This window comes from Xenopus tropicalis, chromosome 10, assembly GCF_000004195.4.
Source record: "Xenopus tropicalis strain Nigerian chromosome 10, UCB_Xtro_10.0, whole genome shotgun sequence".
Classification (NCBI taxonomy): Eukaryota; Metazoa; Chordata; class Amphibia; order Anura; family Pipidae; genus Xenopus; species Xenopus tropicalis.
Window position 1 is genome coordinate 26763897 of NC_030686.2, and position 26453 is coordinate 26790349.

The window sequence follows — 26453 nt, forward strand, 5'->3', positions numbered from 1 at the left end:
CACGCCCAAAAAGAAAGTTTGGAAGCCATTCTATATAGAGGTTTCACACATTTACAATTGCTTCTTATTGCAGAGTGCTTTAATGGTAAGTAATAGTTGTAATAATGGCCACCTTCAAGTGCGGAGTCTCAGCGGGAGGCATTTATAGATGCAAAAGTGTATGACTATGTAGATCAGGTGTGTGTCCTATTTAGACCAATAGTATGGAGCCCCGTGATGCACAACTTGGCATCCTTAATGTGTAGCCACCAGCACTTATATCTGGCTGGTTCCCCACAAATCCAATAGTCCTTGTTCTGTGACCTCCATAGGCCGATTTGGTTGCAATAAAATGTATGTGATTAAGTAAACAGAATGCTTGGGGCATTAGTTTTTCCCGATATATGGTCTTTCTTTAATTTGGATCACCATGCTATAAGGCTACTAAAAACAAAAAAACCTTTATGCACTTAGTTACCATCAGGTAAAATATACTGTTTTATTAATACAAAGAATAAAGTTATCAGTCAAAAATAAGAATTGTTTTACCCTATGGAAGGCACTCATTCGTTTCACCTAAGGCATAATGGGTTCCTGGAGAGCAGACCTCATATCTGTACATGTATAAGTGACTTCCCCACATAGAGTTGCCACCTTTTCTGTAAAAAATATACTGCCCATTCATATTAACTTTTAAACATTGGAAATATGAAAATTAGGGAGAATGTGTCAGACTGGAAGGAAAGTTTATGGAGCATTTGCAAAACAGAGAGAACTATAAGGGCAAACAAATATGGGCTTACACAAGGGAAGAGGGACACAGTTAAAATAAAGATATTTTAGCTGTTTTGCTAGTGTAGTTGACACACAATCCTATTTAAATGCTGTTTGACACACTGGGTTGCTTTGGACGTTAACGTGGCGAAGACAGAGACCTTAAGGTCTGGTTGGGCAGACCCACACCTGACACTATATGTCTTCTACCTATAATGATACCTACATTATCTTTAGTGCTCTGCCCATGTTTCTAGAGTTATATCCCTTCCCCCCTGCTGTATGGATTATGGAGAGGGACTAAAAAGGGACAATAGCCACCCCATGAGAATATCAGCTTGCAGTTCTGACTGCACCAATTTTAGGTGCAGGTGAATGAGTTATTGCCATTGAACTGTGCACCCCAAATGGGCATTGATGATTAAATTTACCAAATTTGTTTGAAATTTGCTTAATGCAAATACTGGACACCACAATAATATCAAAAAGGGAAGTATGGTTATTAAGATATTTAGCTTTTTTCCCTACTAGTATCCATGGTATATAGCATTATTTCTACCAGTCAGGCAGGTAAAATACCAGAGGTAGCAAAAAGAAGCCCCAAGCTGTTTCGGACTATATAACTCTGTCATGCAAACTACAAAAAAATGGATTGACGCAGACCGTTTGACATGAACTGAAACTGTCCATCATCAGCAGCCTGCAGGGAGTTTTCAGCAACAAACCAGTTACTATAAAGAAATGTCCCCAGTATGTAAAGTATTGTACCATTCCATTTCAACAGCTTTGCATTTTGTAAATACAAGTGCCATTTACAGCTGCCCAGTTGGAACATAAAAAATGAATAAAATATTGAGGCAAGGTTAAGTAAAACTTTAAACAGGATTTATGGTACACCCAAAAATCTGCGGAACCCTAAACCATCTACAGTAGACCCCAGATTTCTTGGGGTTCAGAAACTGTCAAGTAATAATGCACAGATTTATTTGCCCACACCAATGCAGGGCCGCAATTAGGGGGGATTTCAGGCAAGGGCTATGTGGCAGAGGGGAAAGATGGGATTCTTGGGTCATGAGGGAAAATTGGGGTCTTTTAGCATAAAGGGGTGTTACCAGGGTGGCTTAGGGACCTAATGTGTGCTGGCCACAAGTTTGTTTCATTGAGGCAGGGCCTCATTGCCAGGGCCACCTCCCAAGGGGCACATGTGACAGCTGCACTTATAATCAGACTCCCCTGTGTTAAAGCACCGTGCCAACCTAGTAGTATGGCTCCCCATGATCCAGTGATGTAACTACAGAAGCGGAAGGCCCCATGGCTGCATGGGGACACAGGGCCCAAGTAACACAAGGGACCTGTGAGGAGGAGGGAGTCGCATTTATGAATGATCTGTGGCACATGCGTTAAGGCAAGTGACTCGTGATTTTGCAGGTGTCGCTTGTCACCTGTGATTTAATGTGGGAGCTTGAAAAAAATGTTTGCAGGCGCCCCAAGTTATGCCATACCTGTACTAACATACTTTAGGAAAAATAAATAAAAACATCAGCAAATGACATATTTTACATTTAAACATTTATCTCCTGGTGACTTTACAACCACTGATAATAAAAGTAAATAAAGAAGGTATGGAATCTGTTATCCAGAAACCAGTTATCCACAAAGTTTCGAAATACCAAAAGCCCACCTCCCATAGACTCCATTATAACAAATAATTCTAAAACTAAAAATGTTTTCCTTTTTCTCTGTAATAATAAAACAGTACCTGTACTTGATCCCAACTATGATATAATTAATCCTTATTGGAGGCAAAACCATCCTATTGGGTTTATTTAATCTTTAAATTTACATTTTAGTAGATTTAAGGTATGGAGATCCAAATTACTCAAAGATCCCTTATCCGGAAGCCGAGCATTCTGGATAACAGGTCCCATACCTGTATATAGAATAATAATGTATATGGAATACTATATAAATAACACCGTAAATACATTATGGAAACAAATTATGATAACGTTGATTTGTGTTGTAAGTACAGAAATGCATAGCAAAATGTTACTATGGTAAATAAAGCATTATTTTTTTTTTAAAAAACCATATGGATGAATATTATACTTCCTAAAAAGCAAAAAACATTTTTTGCAGAGAGAAACTATTTTTTTTTTTATAATAAAATATTGTTTGTTGTCCAATTTCTGAAATTCTATAAAGCCTGACACAATAATCAAAATGTCAAAATAACTGCTGATCAGTAAATGTACAGGGATAGAGGTTGGCGTATAGATTGCTTGTGCATAACCCCAACTGGGGTAGGTTCTATTAATGTAGTTTACAGACTGGGAGCATTACTGACATCATGTCCATTTACGACAGCCAAGGTATTGCTTTGCTATGTTTTCCCTTTAAATAACTAAAACTAAAGCAATGCAGCATGTATCTGAACAACTACAGTTGCTCTGCCAGTTACTACATACTGCAACACTACTGATTTGGGCTATTGGCCAATGCCAGTTGAGCACCCGCTATCGAGAACCCATGGAAGGATGAACGACTGGCACCTATCAGGCTGCTTCCATGTACCTCATTTTGTAACCGTCAGCTGCCTCACTTACCAAGTTCTTTAGAGCCTTGGCTTTCACTGGCCAACTCTCCCATTTTTACCAGGGCATCAAAGTAGCCTTTTGCAGCAAACGTTACACCTAAAAAAATAAATAAATAAAATGAATAAAGATATAAACAGAGCAAGGCAAGTTACTACCATGGTTATCATGCAGCTGCAGTCTCTCTTCAAAATAAAAACAATCTATGTGCAGGAATACCTTTACTGGTGTGGCTTTGCAGAGTCTATCATATTTTATATAAAACCAACCTAATGCTCTTCAACCATTGTTAAACAGCGCTCCCTGAAAAGTCTCAATATTTCTTTACTATTCTGTAGTATTTGCCCACAACTGCTGCTTTGTGGGCCCCCACCATATTTAAGGTTATAGGCAGTTACACCTATTTGGGAATTGTAAAGACATTTCTTCCTGAGCAAGCTTGTACGTCACGTGCAATGAGCCTAAATATTTTATTGTAACAAACTAAAGACTTTTTTTGAACGCCTGGAAGTCCTTAATTATAGTATTCATGTCCGCTTTTAAAAATTAAATGTCTTATTATATGGAAGGAAGATAATAATCTCCAATACGCAGCAGCCATATGCAAAAAAAAAAAAAAAAAAAAAGGCAGCTTAAACTACAGTGGTTTGTAACTTAGCTATTTAAAAAGAAAAAAAATCAAGTTAATCAATATAATTCTACATGCACTCCTAATACACAATGCACAAATAGCACACAATATAGTAAGACATTTCCCTGCATTACTTCTAATGATTCTTTGATGACTCTGTGCATGCCTATGACCAATTAGAATCCAAAGATTCAAAAGACAAAATTAACAGTTTTTATGTTTAACTAACTAGTCTTGAGTTGTAAACACAAAATCAAAATGTTGCTAATGGAGGGCAACAGACTTCTGCTTCAAAAGTGAAAACAAGCAGTGCATTAATGCTTTCAATTGCAATTATATTTACAGATAACTTTAAATCAATTGAAACATTATAATGACTGTTATACTGGAAAGCTACTTAGAATTACATTTTCTTTTTATTAGGGAAAAGTTTTTTGGGGGTGTTTGGATTAGAGATGCAGTGAATCCACTATTTAGGGATTAGGCCAAACACTGAAGATTCAGGCGAATACAGATCAGAATCCTATTTTGCATATAGAAACTAAGGCACAGAAGTCGTAAAAAGAACCGCGTGCACAGAGCCTCCGCATTTATGTGGCAAAAAGTCACAAGGATTCGGTTTGGACAGGACCATGGATTCGGCCACATCCAAATCCTGCTGAAAAAGGCTGAATCCGGAACCAAATCCTGGATTCGGTGCATCCCTAGTTGAGATCCCAAAGACAGAAGGTTATATGTTCCACTGGCGGGAGCTGATTAAGTTCTCCATGATTAGCCCTACATGCTCGACTCATAACTCCCGCATGCTTTATACATTTTATACAGCAGACAAGTAATTATATGCTTGGAGGTCATTAAGAGAAGTACGGGACAATGCATTCTTCCTGTTAACCTAGATAATTTGAACAAATATGCTATGAAACATAATATGTTCTATTATGATGATCCTGCTTGGCACACAAAATATAAGAAATGTAATTTCCTGTCACGCCAACTCTAATCTGCCCATGAAAGAACAAAAACGCATGTATTACACGTGGCAGACTTTTTTTTTAACCTCCAGATAATGAGTGTCTAGTGAACCATTTCTTCTTAATGTGCGCAGCTTCACACTTACACTGTTACAATCAGCATAAAAAATTCATTAGAAAGGAGCTAAGAGAAGTCTTTTTTCCCAAAAAGATAAAAAGCATTTAACAATCTTAAAGCCAACATAGGCCAATCTTTATGCCAACATGCTGGACAGGCAAGTGCCACCATGGGTCCACAATTTGTCTAACCCACACGTCACGGGTGTCAATTACTGATGATACACAAGGACATGTTCACTTACATGTGCAGTTGTCAACAGCATAGAATCAGAAATAAGCTGGAACTATCAGCTACAAATGAGCAAATAAATAGAGGCAAAGATATGATTGGTTGAAATGAATAACTGCATGGGTCCAATTTAATTAGTGAGTGATAAACGTATCAGATAATCACACAATGTAGGAAACAGTTAAAAGGTGCACATACATTAATGTGGCTATACACATTAAGATATTGGTTGAATTCAGGCTAATTCGGTAGTTTGGTCCTGGGGCCAAATGATCAAATTAGAATGCCGGTAAAAGGCGCAATCGGTTTGGGGACCGCATCAACGAGCCGATGCGGTCCCCGATCAGACAAAATATTTTAACCTGCCCACTCAATATCTGCCCGATTCCAGGCCAGATATCGGTCAGACAGGCCTGTCGGTAGTGCCCATACACGGCCCGATAAGTTGCCAAATTGGTCTAAGGGACCGATATCGAAGCTTTAGGTAGAAGGACTTCGATTTCCCCATGCTAGTTTTGTTTATAATTTGCTGTTTAATCTGTTGATATTCTATTTTTCCAATCCTGAACATAATATAAATTAATCATGCTTGTGCCATGTCTTTCAAACAATTATTTAATGAATTCATTTCAGAGGTGTTCACTTTTGGGAATTTCCTCCCAAAGTAATTACCTCTAGAAAGAGGACATCAAATATTAAGATGGCTCTATACATGTTTAAAAAAAATGTGGCCTGGAACAAGGGACACAAACTGCCCGTTCAAGCATGCTAAAAGCATAGAAAGTGAGAAGAACAGGAACCAGAAAGTGAAAACCAAGTCGGTCTGTCATTTTAAAGGTTTTCATGGTCCAATAATCCATACAATCACGTGTGTGCTTGAAAGCATAGGGTCAGAAATATTTTTTTCTTACTGCAATACCTAGTTCGAGAGGAATATTGGTAAACCAAATTTAAATACTTCACTTTTTTTAATTACCTGTGACAATTCCACTGTTTTTGTACCAGTCACTGGCATTTCCCATAGGTGCAGATTATCAAAATTTGAGTTTGTGAAAAAAAAAAAAAAATAACCGTGACAAAAATTGAAAGCTAGCTTATTTAAAAAAAACACGTATTTATTTATTACTTATTATTACTTATTTAAAAAAAAAATTGCATTAACTTCTATTTAACCTTGTCAGTTTTACGTCATGAGTTTTTTTCTTGGGAACTTTCTCGAATTAGTTTTTTAATAAAAATACAGACTATTTGTGGTTTTTAAGAATATTCTTGTGTATAGTTGCATTCGGGTTTTTTCACTGCAAATTGTGGAAAAAAACAAACATAAACATAAGCCCTCCTACACCTGTGCTAGATACACATAGGGGCAGATTTATAAAAATATGAGTTTAGAGCTTAATACATAAAAACTCACCCATGTTCTAAAAATCCCATAGGAATGAACAGAAGTGTATTTATCAATGGGTAAAAGTTAGGGCTTGGGATTTGATAAACACACTTTTAAAAATCCCATAGGAATGAACAAAACATGTTATTATGTATTGAGCTCTAAACTCACATTTTGATAAATCTGCCCCATACAGTATCAGAACCACTGTCCCACAAGAAAAAGCACAATGAAATTCTGAAGTGACTACACTTTTCTCATCACCCTGAGGCCTATGGTACATAAGAGGTTTGACTCCGTGGGAGGAGCAGTGACTATCCAATCACATAAATGTGATATTATAATCTAAAACCTTTTAATGTGTTCATTATTTCCAGAATGTTGTCAAGTGATAAGTGATAAAGGCCTTGGCCAGAAACAGCCACACGTTAGTGGCTAGTGGTTAGTGGAACAAGCCTTATTCTCAGAGTAGGCCTAGCAACATCCTGTATAAAGGTCCATTTAATGCAATATATCAATCTGACATTATAAGATCCTTCCAACTCTTACCCTCACATTGAGTCAGTTATTGGACACACAATATGTTTTACCATTAGATGTCTTAAAGATGTAAGAACTGAGATCCATATTAGTAGCCCCAAGTGATTCACATTGCACCGTGTCAGAGAGCCTAGTAGGTTTTACTGAACTCATTGACTATAGCATTCTCATCAACTTTCACCATTTTTAAACAGGCATTAAAGGAAGCAAAGAATCAACCTTAAAGGAACAGTAACACCAAAAAATTCAAGTGTATAAAAGAAATTCCAATATAATGTACTGCTGCCCTGCACTGGTACAACTGTTGTGTTTGCCTTAGAAACACTACTATAGTTTATATAAAGAATGCAGCTGTGTAGCCATGGGGGCAGCCATTCAAAGGAGAAAAGGCACAGGCACAGAGAACAGATAAAACACTATTGTATTCTACAGAGCTTATCCGTTATCTGCTATGTAAACTGTGCCTTTTCTCCTTTTTTCCAGCTTGAATGGCTGCCCCCATGGCTACACAGCAGCTTATTATATATAAACTATAGTAGAGTTACTGTAGCAAACACACAACTTTTACCAGTGCAGGGCACTAGTATATTATATTTTATTTACTTTAAAACTTAATTTTTTGGTGTTACTGTTCCTTTAAGCAGACACTTTCATACTAATTGTGAAATGGCCTGGGAAAGATGAGAACACATTCATTTGGAACAAAGAGGCAGACACAGGAAAATCTCTGGTAGCAACAAAGCTTTTAACCTGTATGCCATGCAATAAAACCCTGGCTGTCTTGTGTTCATCTTATAACAAGCCCATGTCTCACACTCTGCATTCACATTGAAAATATCAAATCTCAAATATGAACGTAGCTAAAGAATGAAACCCCAACCATTACCCTCACCTCAGAAACTAGTTTTTAAAAAAAAGGATATAAAGTCATGTTTAAATATTCCCACAAACAAGATACAAAAGGAGTGATAAAAGGTAAAGGTGATATTGAATGCTTTACCTCTACCTGATCAAGCCAAGTGGTGCATAAGGGAAAAGGAGGCAGGCACAAATTGAATTAAAATGGGTATATTTTCTTAAATTCTTACTATGTGCAGATTACATAATATAACCTTTCATAAAACATTTTTAAAGGGCACATTATTGTTCTAATAATGATGTTATTTGTGCTGAATGTGGTTTGGTATTGGCTTGCTAAAATAATCAAGGCCTTTCCTGAAAAAGGAATCCTCTGAATGGCAGCATATGTTGTTCAAAAACCTGAATACATTATGTATTGTTCAGCATTAATGTTGCCCTTCCAGATATGCCGTCAAGGATGTTGGCATTTGAACTGTGCGCTGATAACAGCCGGTTGGTACTTTTCCTCTTTAGCTCAGAGGAAAAGGCATTCATCATTGATTTCTCAGACCACAGGACAGTTTTTTATTTCACCTCAGTTCATCTTATATGAGCTCGGGCCCAAAAAAGGCAGCAATATTTCTGGATTATGTTTATACAGTGGTGTGAAAAACTATTTGCCCCCTTCCTGATTTCTTATTCTTTTGCATGTTTGTCACACTTAAATGTTTCTGCTCATCAAAAACCGTTAACTATTAGTCAAAGATAACATAATTGAACACAAAATGCAGTTTTTAATTGAAGGTTTACGTTATTAAGGGAGAAAAAAACTCCAAATCTACATGGCCCTGTGTGAAAAAGTGATTGCCCCCCTTGTTAAAAAATAACTTAACTGTGGTTTATCAATTTCAATTTTCAATTTCAATATCAATTTCTGTAGTCACCCCCAGGCCTGATTACTGCCACACCTGTTTCAATCAAGAAATCACTTAAATAGGAGCTACCTGACACAGAGAAGTAGACCAAAAGCACCTCAAAAGCTAGACATCATGCCAAGATCCAAAGAAATTTAGGAACAAATGAGAACAAAAGTAATTGAGATCTATCAGTCTGGTAAAGGTTATAAAGCCATTTCTAAAGCTTTGGGACTCCAGCGAACCACAGTGAGAGCCATTATCCACAAATGGCAAAAACATGGAACAGTGGTGAACCTTCCCAGGAGTGGCCGGCCGACCAAAATTACCCCAAGAGCGCAGAGACAACTCATCCGAGAGGCCACAAAAGACCCCAGGACAACATCTAAAGAACTGCAGGCCTCACTTGCCTCAATTAAGGTCAGTGTTCACGACTCTACCATAAGAAAGAGACTGGGCAAAAACGGCCTGCATGGCAGATTTCCAAGGCGCAAACCACTTTTAAGCAAAAAGAACATTAAGGCTCGTCTCAATTTTGCTAAAAAACATCTCAATGATTGCCAAGACTTTTGGGAAAATACCTTGTGGACCGAAGAGACAAAAGTTGAACTTTTTGGAAGGTGCGTGTCCCGTTACATCTGGCGTAAAAGTAACACAGCATTTCAGAAAAAGAACATCATACCAACAGTAAAATATGGTGGTGGTAGTGTGATGGTCTGGGGTTGTTTTGCTGCTTCAGGACCTGGAAGGCTTGCTGTGATAGATGGAACCATGAATTCTACTGTCTACCAAAAAATCCTGAAGGAGAATGTCCGGCCATCTGTTCGTCAACTCAAGCTGAAGCGATCTTGGGTGCTGCAGCAGGACAATGACCCAAAACAAACCAGCAAATCCACCTCTGAATGGCTGAAGAAAAACAAAATGAAGACTTTGGAGTGGCCTAGTCAAAGTCCTGACCTGAATCCTATTGAGATGTTGTGGCATGACCTTAAAAAGGCGGTTCATGCTAGAAAACCCTCAAATAAAGCTGAATTACAACAATTCTGCAAAGATGAGTGGGCCAAATGTCCTCCAGAGCGCTGTAAAAGACTCGTTGCAAGTTATCGCAAACGCTTGATTGCAGTTATTGCTGCTAAGGGTGGCCCAACCAGTTATTAGGTTCAGGGGGCAATTACTTTTTCACACAGGGCCATGTAGGTTTGGATTTTTTTTCTCCCTAAATAATAAAAACCCTCATTTAAAAACTGCATTTTGTGTTTACTTGTGCAATCTTTGACTAATAGTTAAATGTGTTTGATGATCAGAAACATTTTGTGTGACAAACATGCAAAAGAATAAGAAATCAGGAAGGGGGCAAATAGTTTTTCACACCACTGTATATGATTTGTCTTTGCATCATATAATTTTAATTTGCGCCTATGGAAGCAGTGCCATCTGAGGGCCCAAGGGCAACAGCCATCAAATATAGCCTTTAGTTCTGGTCCCTTGCATACAGAAGTTTCTCCAGATTCTCTGAATCTATTAATGATATTATGTACTGTAGACAAAATCCCCAAATTCCTTGCCATGTTATGCTGAGGAACATCGTTCTTACATTTCTGCAATATTTGGCCACACAGTGTTTTACAGAGTAGTGTGCCCCTCACCATCTTTACTACTGAAAGACCCAGCCTATCTGGGACCCTCTTTGTATACCCAATGATGGTAATGACCTGAAACATATAAAGGCAGCACCTTGGTTTTATTGGAAGCATTGGAGCTCTTTCTTTCTGGATAACTATATAGCAAAATACCTAGAACCCTTGTGTGCTTTTTCACTTGGAAAAACTCCATCCGTATGTACAACCAGGTTGTTGTTGCCCAAGGTTGCCACTTGGTTCTTTTCACAGCCTTTGGCGCTGATCATTTTAATAGTTATTGTATGTGACCCCGTGGAGGAACTGATAATAAAGATTGGCTAGAATAGAATTAAAAACAGACTTTTCCTTTAAAGGACAATGAAAGGTTAATATAAATTAAAACTAAGGGGCTGATTTACTAACCCACGAATCCGACCCGAATTGGAAAAGTTCCGACTTGAAAACGAACATTTTGCGACTTTTTCGTATGTTTTGCGATTTTTTCGGATTCTGTACGAATTTTTCGGATCCAATACGATTTTTGCGTAAAAACGCGAGTTTTTCGTATCCATTACGAAAGTTGCGTAAAAAGTTGCGCATTTTTCGTAGCGTTAAAACTTACGCGAAAAGTTGCGCATTTTTCGCGTCAGTTTTAACGCTACGCAAAATGCGCAACTTTTTACGCAACTTTCGTAATGGATAGGAAAACTCGCGTTTTTACGCAAAAATCGTATTGGATCCGAAAAATTCGTAAAGAATCCGAAAAAATCGCAAAACATACGAAAAAATCGCAAAGTACCGATCATTACGAAAAAAACGCAATCGGACTCCATTCGACCCGTTCGTGGGTAAGTAAATCAGCCCCCTAGTCTAAAGGCATTCTTTTTAAGTACTTACTGCATATCTAAATTCCCAGATCCCTGCTTGCTTCTCTGAGATATGGTGCTGGCAGCCTACAGCAGTGTGAAGCCTACAGTGACATCACTGAAATCTCTCTCCCCTTCCTGTAGGTGCCAGCGGCAGCCTTCCTATTCTCTGAGCATGTGTGTAACTTGATCCTGTCTCCTGTTCTGAGCTACACATGCCCACCAGCAAATCAGAAGCGGATCTGGCAGAGGGGAGGGGGGGAGGGAATGAAACACATGTGCAGTATGAAGCAAGGAGAGGAAGGGAGAATACCTTTTTAGAGATGGCTGCCTGTTCTAGAAAATGTGAAGTAAGTGTGAGTGAGTAAATATTTGATTAGGTGAGCCAAAAGTGTAGGGTTTTTACTAAACAATAGGAGGCCTATTGGGCAGTATGCTTTTTAAATTTTGACTTGCATTCTCCTTTAAAAATGTTACTAAACTGTAACCAAATTGGTAAGATGCCACAGCAGGTGTTTTTCTTAGTATTATTCAATCTTTCCAGTCTTTTTCTGCCTGTCTCAACTTTGTTTTTAAATGTGTTGCTGCCATTAAAAATAGACATATTTTTCAGAAAAGAATACAATTTCTTAATTTCAACATTTAATGCAATTAACTATAGGGTATTAAAGGAACAGTAACACCAAAAAATACAAGTGTATAAAAGAAATTCCAACATAATGTACTGTTGCCCTGCACTGGTACAACTGGTGTGTTTGCCTCAGAAACACTACTATGGTTTATATAAAGAATGCAGCTGTGTAGCCATGGGGGCAGCCATTCAAAGGAGAAAAGGCACAGGCACTTAGCAGATAACAGGTAAAACACTATTGCATCCTACAAAGCTTATCCATTATCTGCTATGTAACCTGTGCCTTTTCTCCTTTTTTCCAGCTTAAATGGCTGCCCCCGTGGCTACACAGCAGCTTATTATATATAAACTATAGTAGTGTTACTGTAGCAAACACACAACTTTTACCAGTGCAGGGCAACAGTACATTATATTTCATTTACTTTAAAACTCTTTAAATTTTTGGTGTTACTGTTCCTTTAATCAATAGGAAGTCATCCCATTCCGATTTTATTTATATTATTTTACCCAGAATCCCAACATTTTTGGAAACAGGCTTATGTAGTGGTCAGTGCCAACATGCAGTTTCCACCAGGTTTTTCTAACTGCTAAGCTTATCTGGGTTACTTACATTTTTTTTTTTTTTACAAAGGACTGCGGAGGACTCAACAAATCAACTGTAAAGCCAATATGACAAACTCTAGATAGACCACAAACTCAGTGGAAAATACTACTTCAGCCAGTCCACAATAATACAACAGTTCTCTAAAGAGAATGTTAGAATTACAAAATAGGGTGTTGTTTAAAGATCCAACTTTCCCCTGTTTGTTGTAACAGACTCAATGATATTTAAATCCATCTGCAAATCCCGGAATGCCAACCCTAATAACTAGAACAACCTTTGGGAAAAGCAGTATTAATCAGAACTACCCTGATACTGTTAACGTTTTAAAATTGCACAAGGTTATCCACCGTTGCTACATTAGCTTACTAATTTAAAATACAAGGTCTTGGATGTATACCAGGATAGACTTTAAAATGTGAAATTATATGACCCATATATTAAATGCTACCTTGCTTTATTTCCTAGGGAAACTGGTACAGCATCCAGGGAATAACTGCAGCAGCCTAAGCAACTCCTCTTGCCTGCAAGTGATATAGAGAAGGGGGAGCTTGTACAGGTATCGGACTTCTTATCCAGAAAGTTCCGAATTACGGAAAGGCCATATCCCATAGACTCCATTTTAATCAAATAATTCACATTTTTAAAAATGATTCCCCTTTTCTCTGTAATAATAAAACAACTAAGATATAATTAATCCTTATTGGAGCCAAAACAATCCTATTGGGTTTAATTACTCTTTAAATAATTTTATTAGCAGGAGATGCAAATTACGGAAAGACCCCTTATCCAGAAAACCCCAGGTCCTGAGCATTCGGGATAATGAGTCCCATACCTGTAATATCAATGGAATATATGCCTTTAATATCCAGGCCTAAATTACTAAAACCTTTATATGGTGCTCTAAGCAGCAACCAAGCCCTAGGATCTGTATCACTATCCCAACACTTTTCTCCGCTTACATTACTTGTGGGTTGTCTACTAAATTTTGAATTAATCTCAAGAATCTGAATTGAAAAACAGTACAACTACTATAGACTTCTGCATGAACTTATCGGCTTTTAGATGCTGAATTTTTATGCCTGATAAATGTCGAAAATTTGAGTTTTTGGAAACTTAAATTTACAATTTTAGGCCACAAAAAACCCCCTAAAGATTATGGTAAAGTCTAATTCCAATGTTAATAAATCTACGCCTTAGTGTTTCCTCCAACTGCATAATTTCTGCTAGCAGAGGAAAGCCTGTCACTGGCTGGAATAACAACACAGAACATTTTTGGCCAAAACACTGGTGCATGAGTTTACAGTTCCATTCATTGGCTGAGCATTTGCATTTCACCACTGGCTGCAATACAGGGTGTGCTTTATGTGCCATGGGCCTTGTGGTTAATTACTTTAAATGCATGCCATCCAATTTTATGTTACAAATGTATTAATCACTTGTCATCACATTACATATAAACAAATAAAGTATAGCCAGGGGTTTATATTCTTTTGTATAGGAGATAAAAAGGATTTTAGAAGTGTTCTTTCCCTTATTTATACACACATGCTGTTTATAATCCATTGCACATAAAGCATTAAGAGGAATAGAGGATTCTATAAATATTAGGTAATGTAAATGACATAATTCAGAATGACATGGCTATGGTTTAGTATTTAATGGATAAACGAGTGCATTGGTTAACAATTCATGAGCACCTTCTTCTAATAAATGACCTGGATTGCTCAAAACTGTTCCTCTGGGCAATGATTTATACTCGGCCTTCTGAATTTAATCAAATAAATGATCATTTAAAGTGTTCTGCAAGGAAAACATACAATATAGCGGCATAAACCTTGCTCTCTACAGGTTGGCATACTATAATCTCCTAAATAATATTTGTTATGCTATCCACTAATAAAGAGAAGAGTATGCTGTGTTCAATAGAGGCTCTATATCCAAAAATGAGAAAATCTACACAAAACTGAATTTGATTTACTGATTCTAGCTGTCCAATTTACATCATTCTGGCTGCCTACAAAATATGTCAGAACAGCACTACTCCAATTTATTTTTGTATGTGTCAACATATAGTTTATTCTTTAAATCAAACTAGCATTCGGGTTAGAAATAACTGTCTGGTACTAGATTACTTTGATTCTCTAGGGTTATTTTGCCAAAGTTCTACATATTTATTATTTAATACCCAACCAAGAATTGAGCAAGAATGAATTAAATCATTCTGTAGCTCTAGGAACACATAAATGATAACTGCATTCATCTTGGCTACAGGATGGGAACTTGCGCATAACAGAAACTACATTGTACATGCAGCAAGTCTGCAGCAGAGAAAAACATCTTCTTCTTCTGATGCCATCCCTCCTAAACTTGCCACCCTAGGCACTGACCCATAGGTGTCTATTTGGCAAATACAACTCTGAAGACTAAATGGGTTGGGGGAAACCCAAACTAAATGTGCCAAAACATTCATGATGATCCAATTAAAATGGCAGTTAATTGTATGAGCAGTACAATGTAACTTGAATGATAATAATATTATGAGGGCGCTAGTGAGTAGAATACATTGCAGTTAAAAAGCTATAGTCCCACAGGCTTAAAAATGATAAAATAATCCACAAAGATTTAGTAAAAATGCATTCATCCCATCAGGAAATTAGGTCTCAATTCACTTCAATTCAGAAGGTTGGTCATACCCGATGAATGGAAAGCATGGAAAGCAAAGAAGGGTGTGCTCCCTTAGTGCAATATGTATCAAAAATGTATTAAACACATAAAATTGCGCTCTCACCATAAAAATCATCAAAATAAAAGCAATTCAGCCCATCAGCCCAATGTATTTCATCATCAAGAAGACTTTATCAAGGGCAACATTTTCCCTGATGAAGTATCCTTAATGCGATTCCCATTCTACACTGTTTTCAACTAAAGTGCTGATGCTGAATTTTTTACAAAAATAAGGCAGGTGTGTGATCTGAAAGCAACTGTGTAGTGCTGCAAACATTAAACTGTATTGTTATCCTTGGCTGCAAAGTTTCAATACATATCACCGTTACATAGAAGATGTCCTAAGGACCACTATGTTGCATTCACCCCCATTTTAACCCTCATATAATGATTCTTTTTTCAAGGTTGTCACTTCTCATGCAAAAAAAAAAAATGGACAGTGTAAAAGTGGATGTTCATAAGCAAACCTGTAACACGTTTCCTCTATAAAATGTATAACATCCATTGTTTTTGGCCAAACAATTCAGTGAACAATCCAAATCCCAACTCTAGTTTGTATATTTTAGTATGAGCACAATGTAAAAAGATTGGATGATCTTAACACATTTTTGCCTTCAGTTCTCCATAGATTTAAGGGTTTAGATGAGGTTCTAATATGATGAGGGCAGAAATAAATTCTAAAAAAGTGCTGGAAGTTTGCTAAGCTAAATACTGGATTTGGTGTATCCCTTGTCAAAAAAGTCATGGCAACTGCTGTACAACACACTGAAAAGAGTTGTCCTTTACAAGTAGAGCATCTAAATATTTGGGTGCTTTTAAAGTCTTGTGGTCTGTATAAGAAAATTACAGCACATAAGTTGTATGGTACTACTTTAAAAATATGGTGGATGAGGGTTGATAGCAGTGTATTGTATGCATGCAACTATGGCTTCATTCAAACATAGTACTTACTTGCCAAAGCCTTCTCGTAGTTCTTTCCCATGGCAATGAAGTTCCTAAGGCAGGGGTTAAACTGTTCCATAATTGTCTAAAACAAACACAAAAAAAAAAAAAAAGTGGTAAGTCTATGTCACCATTACTGTAGTCATTACATAAATCTTTAAGTAAACAACAGGATGCAAGAACCAAGGAGGCTCAGATCAGGGGGCAGAACTAAGTAACTTACATCACTAAAGCAAAGATAGGGAACCACGGGCATTCCAGCTCAGGGCCGAAACTAAGGGTAGGCAGAAGAGTCATCTGCCTAGGGTACAATGGTGGGGGGCACCAGGTAGGTACCACTCCTGCCTGTCCCTAGTCCACGCTCCTTTTGTTGTTGCCCCAGATGCTTGTCATTGTGTGGCGGAGGAACACCCACATGGGGGGGGGGGGTGCAGGGGCCCCTATTTCAGCTGAAGCTAATCTATAGCTCACATGATCTTAACCTGTGTGTCTGTATGTTTAGGGGACGTTTGTCTCACATATCATAAATATGTCAAACATAATTGCTATCCCTTTGTGTAAGTTAGTCATTGGACATTTAAGTCCCTAAAGGTGGCCATACACGTGGCGATCCGACGATGTTTCGTACGACCATCGGTCGCACGAAACATCGTAAGATCCGCCACACACCATTCAGGGCTGAATCGGCAGGTAAGGAGGTAGAAACAATAGGATTTCTACCTCCTTCTGCCGATTCAGCTCTGAAGGGAGAATTTTGGTCAGGCGCCTTCTATGGCGCCCGATCAAAATTTTCAAACTTGTCCGATCGGCGAGTCGTCCGATATCGGCAGCTTCCTGCGATACCGTCGACTCGCCGACATGCCATACACGCACCGATTATCGTACTAAACGAGGTTTCGTACGATAATATCGGTGCGTGTATGGCCACCTTAAAGCTGGCCAAACACTGAAAGATTCATTTGTTTAATGATGTTGCCAAACAAGTGCATTTCCCCCCATTGTCCCTTATGCAAAACAGTTCACAGCAATAGGAATACAGCCATAGGGGCCAGGACTGCATCAATGAACTGATGTGGTTTTCTCCCAAGCAAGATTTTTAGACCAGCCCTGGATGAAACTGATCAAACATTAACTGCCTCCATTAAGTTGCAGCATAAAGTAACAGTGCAAGTGTCACAGAGCATTAGTAGAAGTGATTCCAGTCTGAGTAGGATCAAAGTGGATTAAATTAGCTGCAAAATGCAAATATAACCTGCATCTTCCCCCATTAAAGATTCTGAAATTTAGAAAATTGGAATAAAACTTTCAAATTTTCACTTATTTCCAATGTGTATGGGTCCCAGAGCTTGGCTAACAACAACTGCTGACAAAAGAATGACTCTTTTTTTCATGAATCTGCTTTTGTATACAGTTTAATCACATTCTAATCACAGGGCAAGCATACCACGTAGATAAACTGACCTGCTCAAGGTCACAGGGTAAAAACATGGAATACAATAAGGCTTCTTTGTTTTTATTTACTATTGCCTGCTCGTAGGATCTGTGAGTTCCTGCCATGGCACAGATTAAGTTTGGGTAGAGATTTCAGTAGGGCTAAAGGTTACAAAGAAAATTATCACTGGTGTATTCTATAAGCCACCCTGTATACATGAGGGGGATGAGGCCCAGCTACTATTGCAAATTAAGGAGGCCTCACAACTAGGTCAAGTTAAGTTGTTGGCTGGAGTAATGGGGTGGCCAAGTCAGAAAAAGCTAGTAGGTTTGTAAATATGCTAAATGACAACTTTTTATTTCAGGCGGTTCAAGAACCTACTAGGAATGACTATATTGGACCTGGTGATATCAACATTTGTGTGGGTGAGCATTTAGGGAATAGTGATCATAGCATGGTCTCCTTTGAGGCAACACTATAAAGGGAGTAACTAAAACACTGAATTTTTGATGTGCAAACTTTGACCGTTATCGGTATCTCCGCAATATATTAACTGGGAAAGGCTTTTCATGATGTTAAACACAGAAGGAAAATGGAATATCTTTAAAATGTTGCTTAAGAAGTATAGAGGTCAGTATATTCCCCTTATAAGCAAGGAGAGGCATCACAAAGTCAAACCTTTATGGTTGGATAAAAGTGTTAGTGTCGAGGTTGGTAAAAAAAAACGTGCTTTTAAAGCATTCAAATTAGCTGGGACAGCAGAAACTTTCATCAGGTACAAGGAAGCAAATAAAGCAGAAAAAAGCTATCAGGCAAGCTAAAATAGAAATGGATAACAGGTCCCATACCTGTAATATAAATGCAAGTTACACACTAAATGGTAGTGTGTTGGGGGGATGCTTAATCGAGAAGGATTTGGGGATTTTTGTCTATAACAAGTTGTTTAATTCCAGGCAGTGTCATTCTGTGGCTACTAAAGCAAATAAAGTGCAAAAAAAAGGCATTGACTCAAGGGATGAAAACATAATTTTGCCCCTTTATAGGTCCCTGGTAAGGCCTCACCTTGAGTATGCAGTGCAGTTTTGGGCTCCAGTCCTTAAGAAGGATATTAATGAGCTGGAGAGAGTGCAGAGACTGCAACTGGTAAAGGGGATGGAAGATATGAACTATGAGGTTAGACTGTCAAGGTTGGGGTTGTTTTCTCTAGAAAAAATGCACTTGTGAGTGAGTACATTAGAGGGGATTATAGACAGATAGGGAGGGTTCTTTTTTTCCCCATAAAAATGACCAGAGCACCAGAGGCCCCACCCCTTCAGATTAGAAGAACAGAACTTTCACTTGAAGCATATGGTAATGGCAGATTCTGTTAATGCCTATAAGAGGGGCTTGGATATTTCTTGAACAAGCATAGTATCCATGGCTATTAGGATACTGAAATCTACAATTAGTATTGATTTTAGTATATATAGTTTATGTATGTGACTATATAGATAGGTTAGTATGGGTGTATGTGTGCTGAGGTTTGCTTGAAAGGGTTGAACTTGATGGACTTTTTTTAACCCAGCTTAACTATGTAACATTATGTACTAAAGGTGCATTGTGACAAAATACAAAAGAGCTAAAGAACTGGGATAAACTAAGTGTATAGGTAAAAATCATGCTGTGTAAGGGCTCTGGTACACGGGGAGATTAGTCGCCCGCGGCAAAACTCCCTGCTCGCGGGCGACTAATCTCCCCGAGTTGCCTTCCCTCTGCCATCCCACCGGCGAACATGTAAGTCGCCGGCGGGATGGCAGACGCGGCGGGGCGATTTCGGGAAATCGCCGAAAAAGCCTCGCGAGATTTTATCTAGTTGGCAAGGGAATAAAACAACAAACAAAAAAAATGTCATTTCTTATCACCTCAGGCAATGTATGGAGACCAGTGAAAGGACATTTCTTTAAAAATGCAGAAACAAAAGGCAACACACCCTTTTCTAGCCTTCATGAGTCATTCAGCTTTAGCAGTTAGTTTCTGTGATACTATAAATACCGTTCACGTAAGACATCTATAATATCATCACCATTCCCTGATTGGTGTACATAATTGCATTTAAATCAAGTTTTGCAATAAAAGATCTTGGATCAAATACTACACTTATGACAGATCAATTAAGTCATACGGGACTAGTATATAAAATAAAAATAGATTTTATGGGAGTTCAAAAATGATTCAGGAGTTGGCCAATAAAACCTCCTATTACAACTGAAATGACATAGAATTTATTATATAATACAGTACATGCAAAAGCCATATAAGAGTAGAAAAACACATATTTTGCATGTAGTAAACCACAGTTCATTTCCATGGGCAGCCATTTTTTTTTTTTTCTTGAGAGACTTATTAACAGTTATAAATTTTTTTTTAAAAAATGTTCCCTAAGGGTAATTTGCATAGGATTTAGGAAATAAATTCCCCTTTTATTAAGTGTCAAAGCATTACTATATTGAAAATTTCCACTGAAGCACAATTTGCCTATTTATAACACTTTCATCAGAGGGAAAATGAAAAAGGATAAGTAATGGAATTGAAATTCTAGTATTTAACCTAGTTTTTGATGGCTAAAAGAAATTCTGATATCCCCACAACGCCAAAATGTTCTTCAGGCTCCTATGAAATAATGAAACTTCACAAAATCTTTGCTAGAGAAGGATTAAATAGTTTCATTTTTAAAAATACAGAGATCAGGGGTTACCTTAATAAATACAGTGCTGCCCACGTTTAGCTGCACTGTATTAACAAGTGGCAAAATGGGAAGGGCAATTTAGAGTGGTGGATTTTCCCACGGCGGAAGTGCCCTCTGTGCAAGCACTAAGGGAAGCTAAGTGATCTTGTACTTTTACTGTAATAAAGGCAACCATGTCGTTCAGTTTCCAGTCTACAAATGTAGGAAAATACTCACATGTGCCTGACTTGTTTGCTACCACTTTTACTTTTAACATGAAGTTTACTACCGAGACCCTTCCCTAGACCTGAAGTAAAACAATGGAATGCTGGTAAAAGTTTTTCTAACCTGCCAGATAACCTAAGGTCAGATGATATGTGTAGTTGCATAACTGGTCTTTCCAGTGAATTGCCCTCTGAAAGGTTAAGTGGAAACTGCTGCATTTGCAGTGAGGCACATCTACCTAGCAGAACAAACCATGACCCTTCCTTTACAAATAAAAACATTTATAACAAGTTCAAAAGGCATCTTACAAAACAAGTGAATCTTAGATGTTAATTGTAAGGTGTCAACAAGCGCTCAAATCCTTGAGAGAACCAGTTAAGCAAAAAGTAAAATGCACAAAATAGCAGCCAACAAATTATCCTTCAAAAAACAATGAAGTGGACGCACTTCTCAGTCAAAAGAGAAAGCTACTGAGTATTCTAAACTCCATGATTACCTGCCATACGCAGATACTACTTTTATCAGAAGTGTAGTAGGTGCCAAGCAGAACGCTGGTAGAAATGCCCAGAGTCGAGGAACAAGCAAAGGATTAAACCTTGGTTAGGCCTCCATTTAAACAGTTATACTGTTCGCATACGTTCCAGAAAATACTTGGTTACAGGAGAAGGATTTGGGTAAAATTGGCTTTAAGTTCCTTACATTAAGCCTCAGGCTGGCAGTCCAATCATTAGAAAGATCCAATAGTCTACCAGCGAGGCAGAGAAGAAAGGCAAAATGGTGTTGAGACATCCCACACAATGCATGGCCAGTTACAGTTATACAAACTCAAGTCTCACAAACCAGAATGGTAAATTAAGAACAAACTGAAGATTATATGACAGCAAGATAATGAAAACTGGTGAAATGGTTTAAATGAAAATAATTAAATTCCAGTTAAAGATTGGACCTTAGAGAAGAGACAGTAAGAACAAATCCGCTCTGCATCTCTGCTCTGCTCGTTATTAGTAAAGACAACCTTATACTTCTAATGAGGAACCCAGGAATGGCTTTCAACTACTAAAACAAGCAATAAAAATACTAGAAATACTATTTTCTATATAGTTGCTAAACAGTGTTTCAGTAAATTTAGAAGAGGATTCATTGTTATTAGAGCTTCCAAAGAAGTTTTAAGTGAAGAACAAATGCACTAAATACAAATATTTAAGAGCTGGCTGGGGTGGTAGGTATTCTCTCTCAGCCAGCGTGGACTCTGTCATTGTTGGTAAAGGACAGGAAGTAGTCACCCATCATGCTTTGCTACCCTCACATCTTTGAACAGAGGGGCTAAAGTAAAAGTCCGAGTGCACCTCTGCTGCCGATCCTCATCTTTCCTTGCTTTTTGATCTTACTCTTGTTTTACCGTTTGCTGCAAAAAGCCATAAAAGGGTGTTGCCTAGCAACCCTGGTGGGTGACCACTGGGGCAGATTAGTTAAATTGGGAAGTAAACAAAGAAGGGACATTTTCTAGTTTTTCACATAACCTGTAAGGAAAAACAACATAAAAACGACACCATACCCATACCAACTATAACTATACCATTGTAATTATAATTCTGTATTATTCACAGTTCTGCTGGATAATATATTGTGGTCCCAGCCAGGTAATCGCTGCTTCAGAATCCTTGTCATTGGAATCTAGACAGAGGCTAATGATCTAAACCATTTGTTTGATATACACTTATTCAAACATATATGCTACACATATTTTCAATAATGAGTGCACCCCCTCTGTACTTTCACATGAAAAGATGTGGAAACAGCATTTAGGACATTACACAGAAGAAATGAAATGACAAAGAATCAGGGATGCAGTCATCCATTACGTTACGTTATTTGGTGATGTGTGCATATGTATATGTTTAACGTTTTGTAAATCCTTTTCAATTTGTAATTTTTCTGCATAAATATGACCTAAAAGTGATCTGTTTTTCTGTTTCAATAGATTTGTATGGTAATTTTTTTTTTCAATAGTTTCAAAGTGAAAAAATCCATTTCCACCTTTCAAGATCAATATAAATTTAATGAGATTTCCATGCTTTAGCTATTACCTGTAGTGCTGCTATAAAGATACAGTTAAGCAGTTGACATAAAGGCTCATTTACAATGCCTTGGACTCATTTAAAAAGGACACTTTCAGCCATTTTCTTTTGCTCTTTTTTGGTTGGACAAAGGTATTGTTTGAATAAAGTCTGTGCTCTGCTTTGGAGGGCAGAGATCTATGGGCTTCTCTTTGAATTTACCACTGCTTGTGGCAGGCCATGCAACATTCAAAAGGGATGGGCAGTGGGGGGGGGGGGGGGGGGGGGGGGGGGGGGCAAGTATGCATCCTCCCCTCCTGTCCCCTAGACAGGACCACCAGATATGGAACATCATATCTAAAAAAAGACCAGCATTTACCATTTTCCCCTCCACTTGGCTACTGGAGCAGGAATTGGTTACCATTGAAACAGAAATTTATAGTCTGCTTCTGGTGGGACTATAAAGTTATCCTATAGGTGTAGCTACATGGAGACCCTCATAACATATAAACTAACAGCAGCTAAACCAATGATAGCTGTCTCCTCTTTTACCCATCCAACACATGAAAATAAGCTTAATAGGATATTGATAAATGAAAGACTGACAATCCTAGTACTTGATAGACAGGAGATCTTCAAACGGATTCCCATCTGTTACTGAAGAAAACGAAGGAGGCTAAAGATCACAATGACACCTTGTTTTCCTACATTACAGCAGAAACTGGATGTTTTTCACAGTGGCTCTAGACAGTTGAAATTCTTGCAGTTCAGCTTAAGTACGTTGTAGCTGAGTTTTCTACATATCCATATTAGAGTTGTCTCACATTATATCCTTACAGGGAGACAGTTCAGCCACACCTTGCTCACCCATAATCTATTCTCACATTTCCTTAGTTCTTAAAGGCAAAGGCCAGAATTAGCAGGAGCCTTATGCCTTTAAACAGGAGTTTATCGGCTATCCTGCAACTGCTTCTCTATTTTTGGGAGTGTGCCTTTTTTAAAATAAAAAGACATTTACTAAGTTCTGTTTCTATATCCATCTACATGTTTGTCATTCAAAAGGTCTTTATCATAACAAGGATTAAGGGGAGGCTTTAACACTGGATAGAACCGGAGAAAGGAATATAACAACAACAACTTAGGACACAGCAGGACATTCAATTTTTTTTATTTTCACAAAATACAATTTTGTCACAGGAAAAACTTGTTTTTCTTTAGGAATTAATTATGTGACAAAATCGCATCTTTCTTGCTTTGTGGTTTAGAGGTGCTGTCATTTGTGAGACAATATGAAAAAGTCACAGTTTTAGGGGTTTTTTCTACATCTTTTTTCATTTCATTTGTGCTTTTTCAATTTGGATATTTTCATAAATGACTGACATTTATGGAAATGAGTTTAGTCGGGTTTCAAAAACCTCTAAAACCATGAAAGTTGATAAATGGGCCTCCCCGTGACTTTCAAATGTGAATGAATTGCAGTTATACCCCTATGTGCTACACCAGGGGTCGGGAACCTTTTTGGCTGAGAGAGCCATAAACACCACATATTTTATAATGTAATTCCGTGAGAGCCATACAATATGTTGGGCTGCGGGGCAAGGTAGGGTGGGTGCTAAGGATGCGCGATGCGGAGGAGGGCGTAGCCTGCGCTCGGCGGATAGAAGACGTGTTCTCAGGCTTAGAACACGTCTTCTGTCCGCCGAGCGCAGGCCACGCCCCCTGTTATTTTTTTTATTAAAGATTTGGCAGAGAGCCAGATGCAGCCATCAAAAGAGCCACATCTGGCTCCCGAGCCATAGGTTCCCAACCCCTGTGCTACACTGTGGAAACCTGCAATATCATCCCAGGGTCTTTAGGGTTGTAACATTTTTAATTTAAGGATTAAGTATTTAGATTGATAAGGGTAAAACATGATGTGGTGCAATCTGCCATAGGTTTAACCACGACTAGGTGCCACATTGTCAAACAAGGGACATTAAAGAATTAAATGGAAGAAGCACACACTATATTTTGTGATGAAATGGGAAACATTTGGCAAATGAGACATTTGCTTTGGGTGTGGCAGACTTTAAAACTGTCTGCTTTATTTTCATGTCATTATTTTACCCACTGTACAATAAGGCTGTACATAAAAGCTTTAAACATTTATTTATCTGTTCAACAATATGAGGTGTGGCGGAAATGTGGCTCATATGACACACATGGTGTGACTTTAATGTCACTGGCATGCTCATAATTGAGATAAATTATAACATTCTATCATAAAAACAAAGTTTTAATGTTGAAGCACCCAATTCAATTATTAAAGGGGATCCATCACCCTAAAATAATTCCAAACTCTTTTTTTATTGTGTTTGTCTAGCTAAATAAATTTTACCGACACTATAAATATTTAAAATTTTGTTCTTTCCTTCTTTTGGAATCCACAATTAGAGCGCATAGACGGGTGCCATTTTGTGAACTGAATATGTCAGTTGTTGCATTATCCCAAAATAATGTTTATGCACCAGAATGGGGGACGTGATGCCAATGCTATGCACAGGCTACACAATTATAGACTGTAAGGGAGGGGGGAATTTAAGGAATGCAGTGATCTCTAGAAAGTGCTGAATGGAAAGTGAAAGCCAGGCAGGCAATATATGATTGACAGCAGAGATTTTTAAATACCTTCATAACATGTTTCATGTTAGGTTTCATGTTTAATTTTAAAAGGACTTTTATTATACAGATTTTTATTTCTGGGTGGCAGGTCCTCTTTAATACATCATTAAAGAATGGTTTAAAAATATCCTACAACTACAACAGTTGTGAAATCACTCACTGCTTACAAGTAATAACGTTCTCCAAATATACTAAGAAAGTTTGCTCTACTTGCTGTTGAGCTACAATTTTTAAATTTTGCCTATAGTTAAAGGCAGTCTAAGGCTTAGGAAACGTAAAAGGTAGTGACAAAAGGTAGTAATATGTCCACTCTACTACTATTTCCAGCTATTTGTGTTAGTGGCAATCACAGAAATAAATAAAACAGGAACAACTGATAGTTCACTGGATTTAGACAATAAATCACAAACTTTTTTTGCATATGCGTCCTCCACTTTTCATAATTTTTGTCTTCCTAGTTTCAGCTTTGGGTCCCTGAAGTTATAGTGGAAGGCACATTACTGGCAAACACCTCATTCTTACATTAGGATGTACAGACTGCAACATTGTCCTGTATATTTACCACTGGCCCAAGGCAGGCAGTATTGGGTTTACTTAATATTTAAATGATTTTTAGCAGACTCAAGTTATGGAGTTTCAAATTATGGAAAGATCCCTGATCTGGAAAACCCCAGGTCCCTAGCATTTTGGATAACAGGTCCTATACCTGTACTACATTCAGTGGCGATCCTGGGCCCAATGCCGCCCCTCTCTCCAACTCTGCACTTACAACTTTAGTGTTGGAGCGGGTCCAGAGGGGGCCACAACACTAGTGCAGAAAGCGCGATTCAGCTCTTAAATTAAACAGAGGCAGTAACAGGCCGTCACTGGTAACTGGCCACTCAGTGCCGCCAAAGGCAAGGTTCTCTCATGGCAGGAGTGGCCCTGAATGCCACTGCAACTCACACCACATAGGCAGCCAGACCCCACACAGAAGTGCTCTTTGAATAAGCAGTAAGGCATGTACTTT

General features: G+C 38.1%; 1 protein-coding gene across 13 annotated transcripts in view; it reads right to left on the reverse strand.

Moving 5' to 3' along the window:
* Positions 1 to 26453, reverse strand: part of baiap2 (BAI1-associated protein 2) — a 116094-nt gene that overhangs the window by 65460 nt on the left and 24181 nt on the right. For 12 of the 13 annotated variants that reach the window (XM_012971539.3, XM_018097671.2, XM_012971538.3 and 9 more), the window contains 2 exon segments: positions 16375 to 16450; positions 3360 to 3446 (listed from right to left, as the gene is read on the reverse strand). In XM_012971539.3, the coding sequence (XP_012826993.1) occupies positions 3360 to 3446; positions 16375 to 16450 (163 nt within the window). 13 annotated transcript variants of the gene reach the window in all.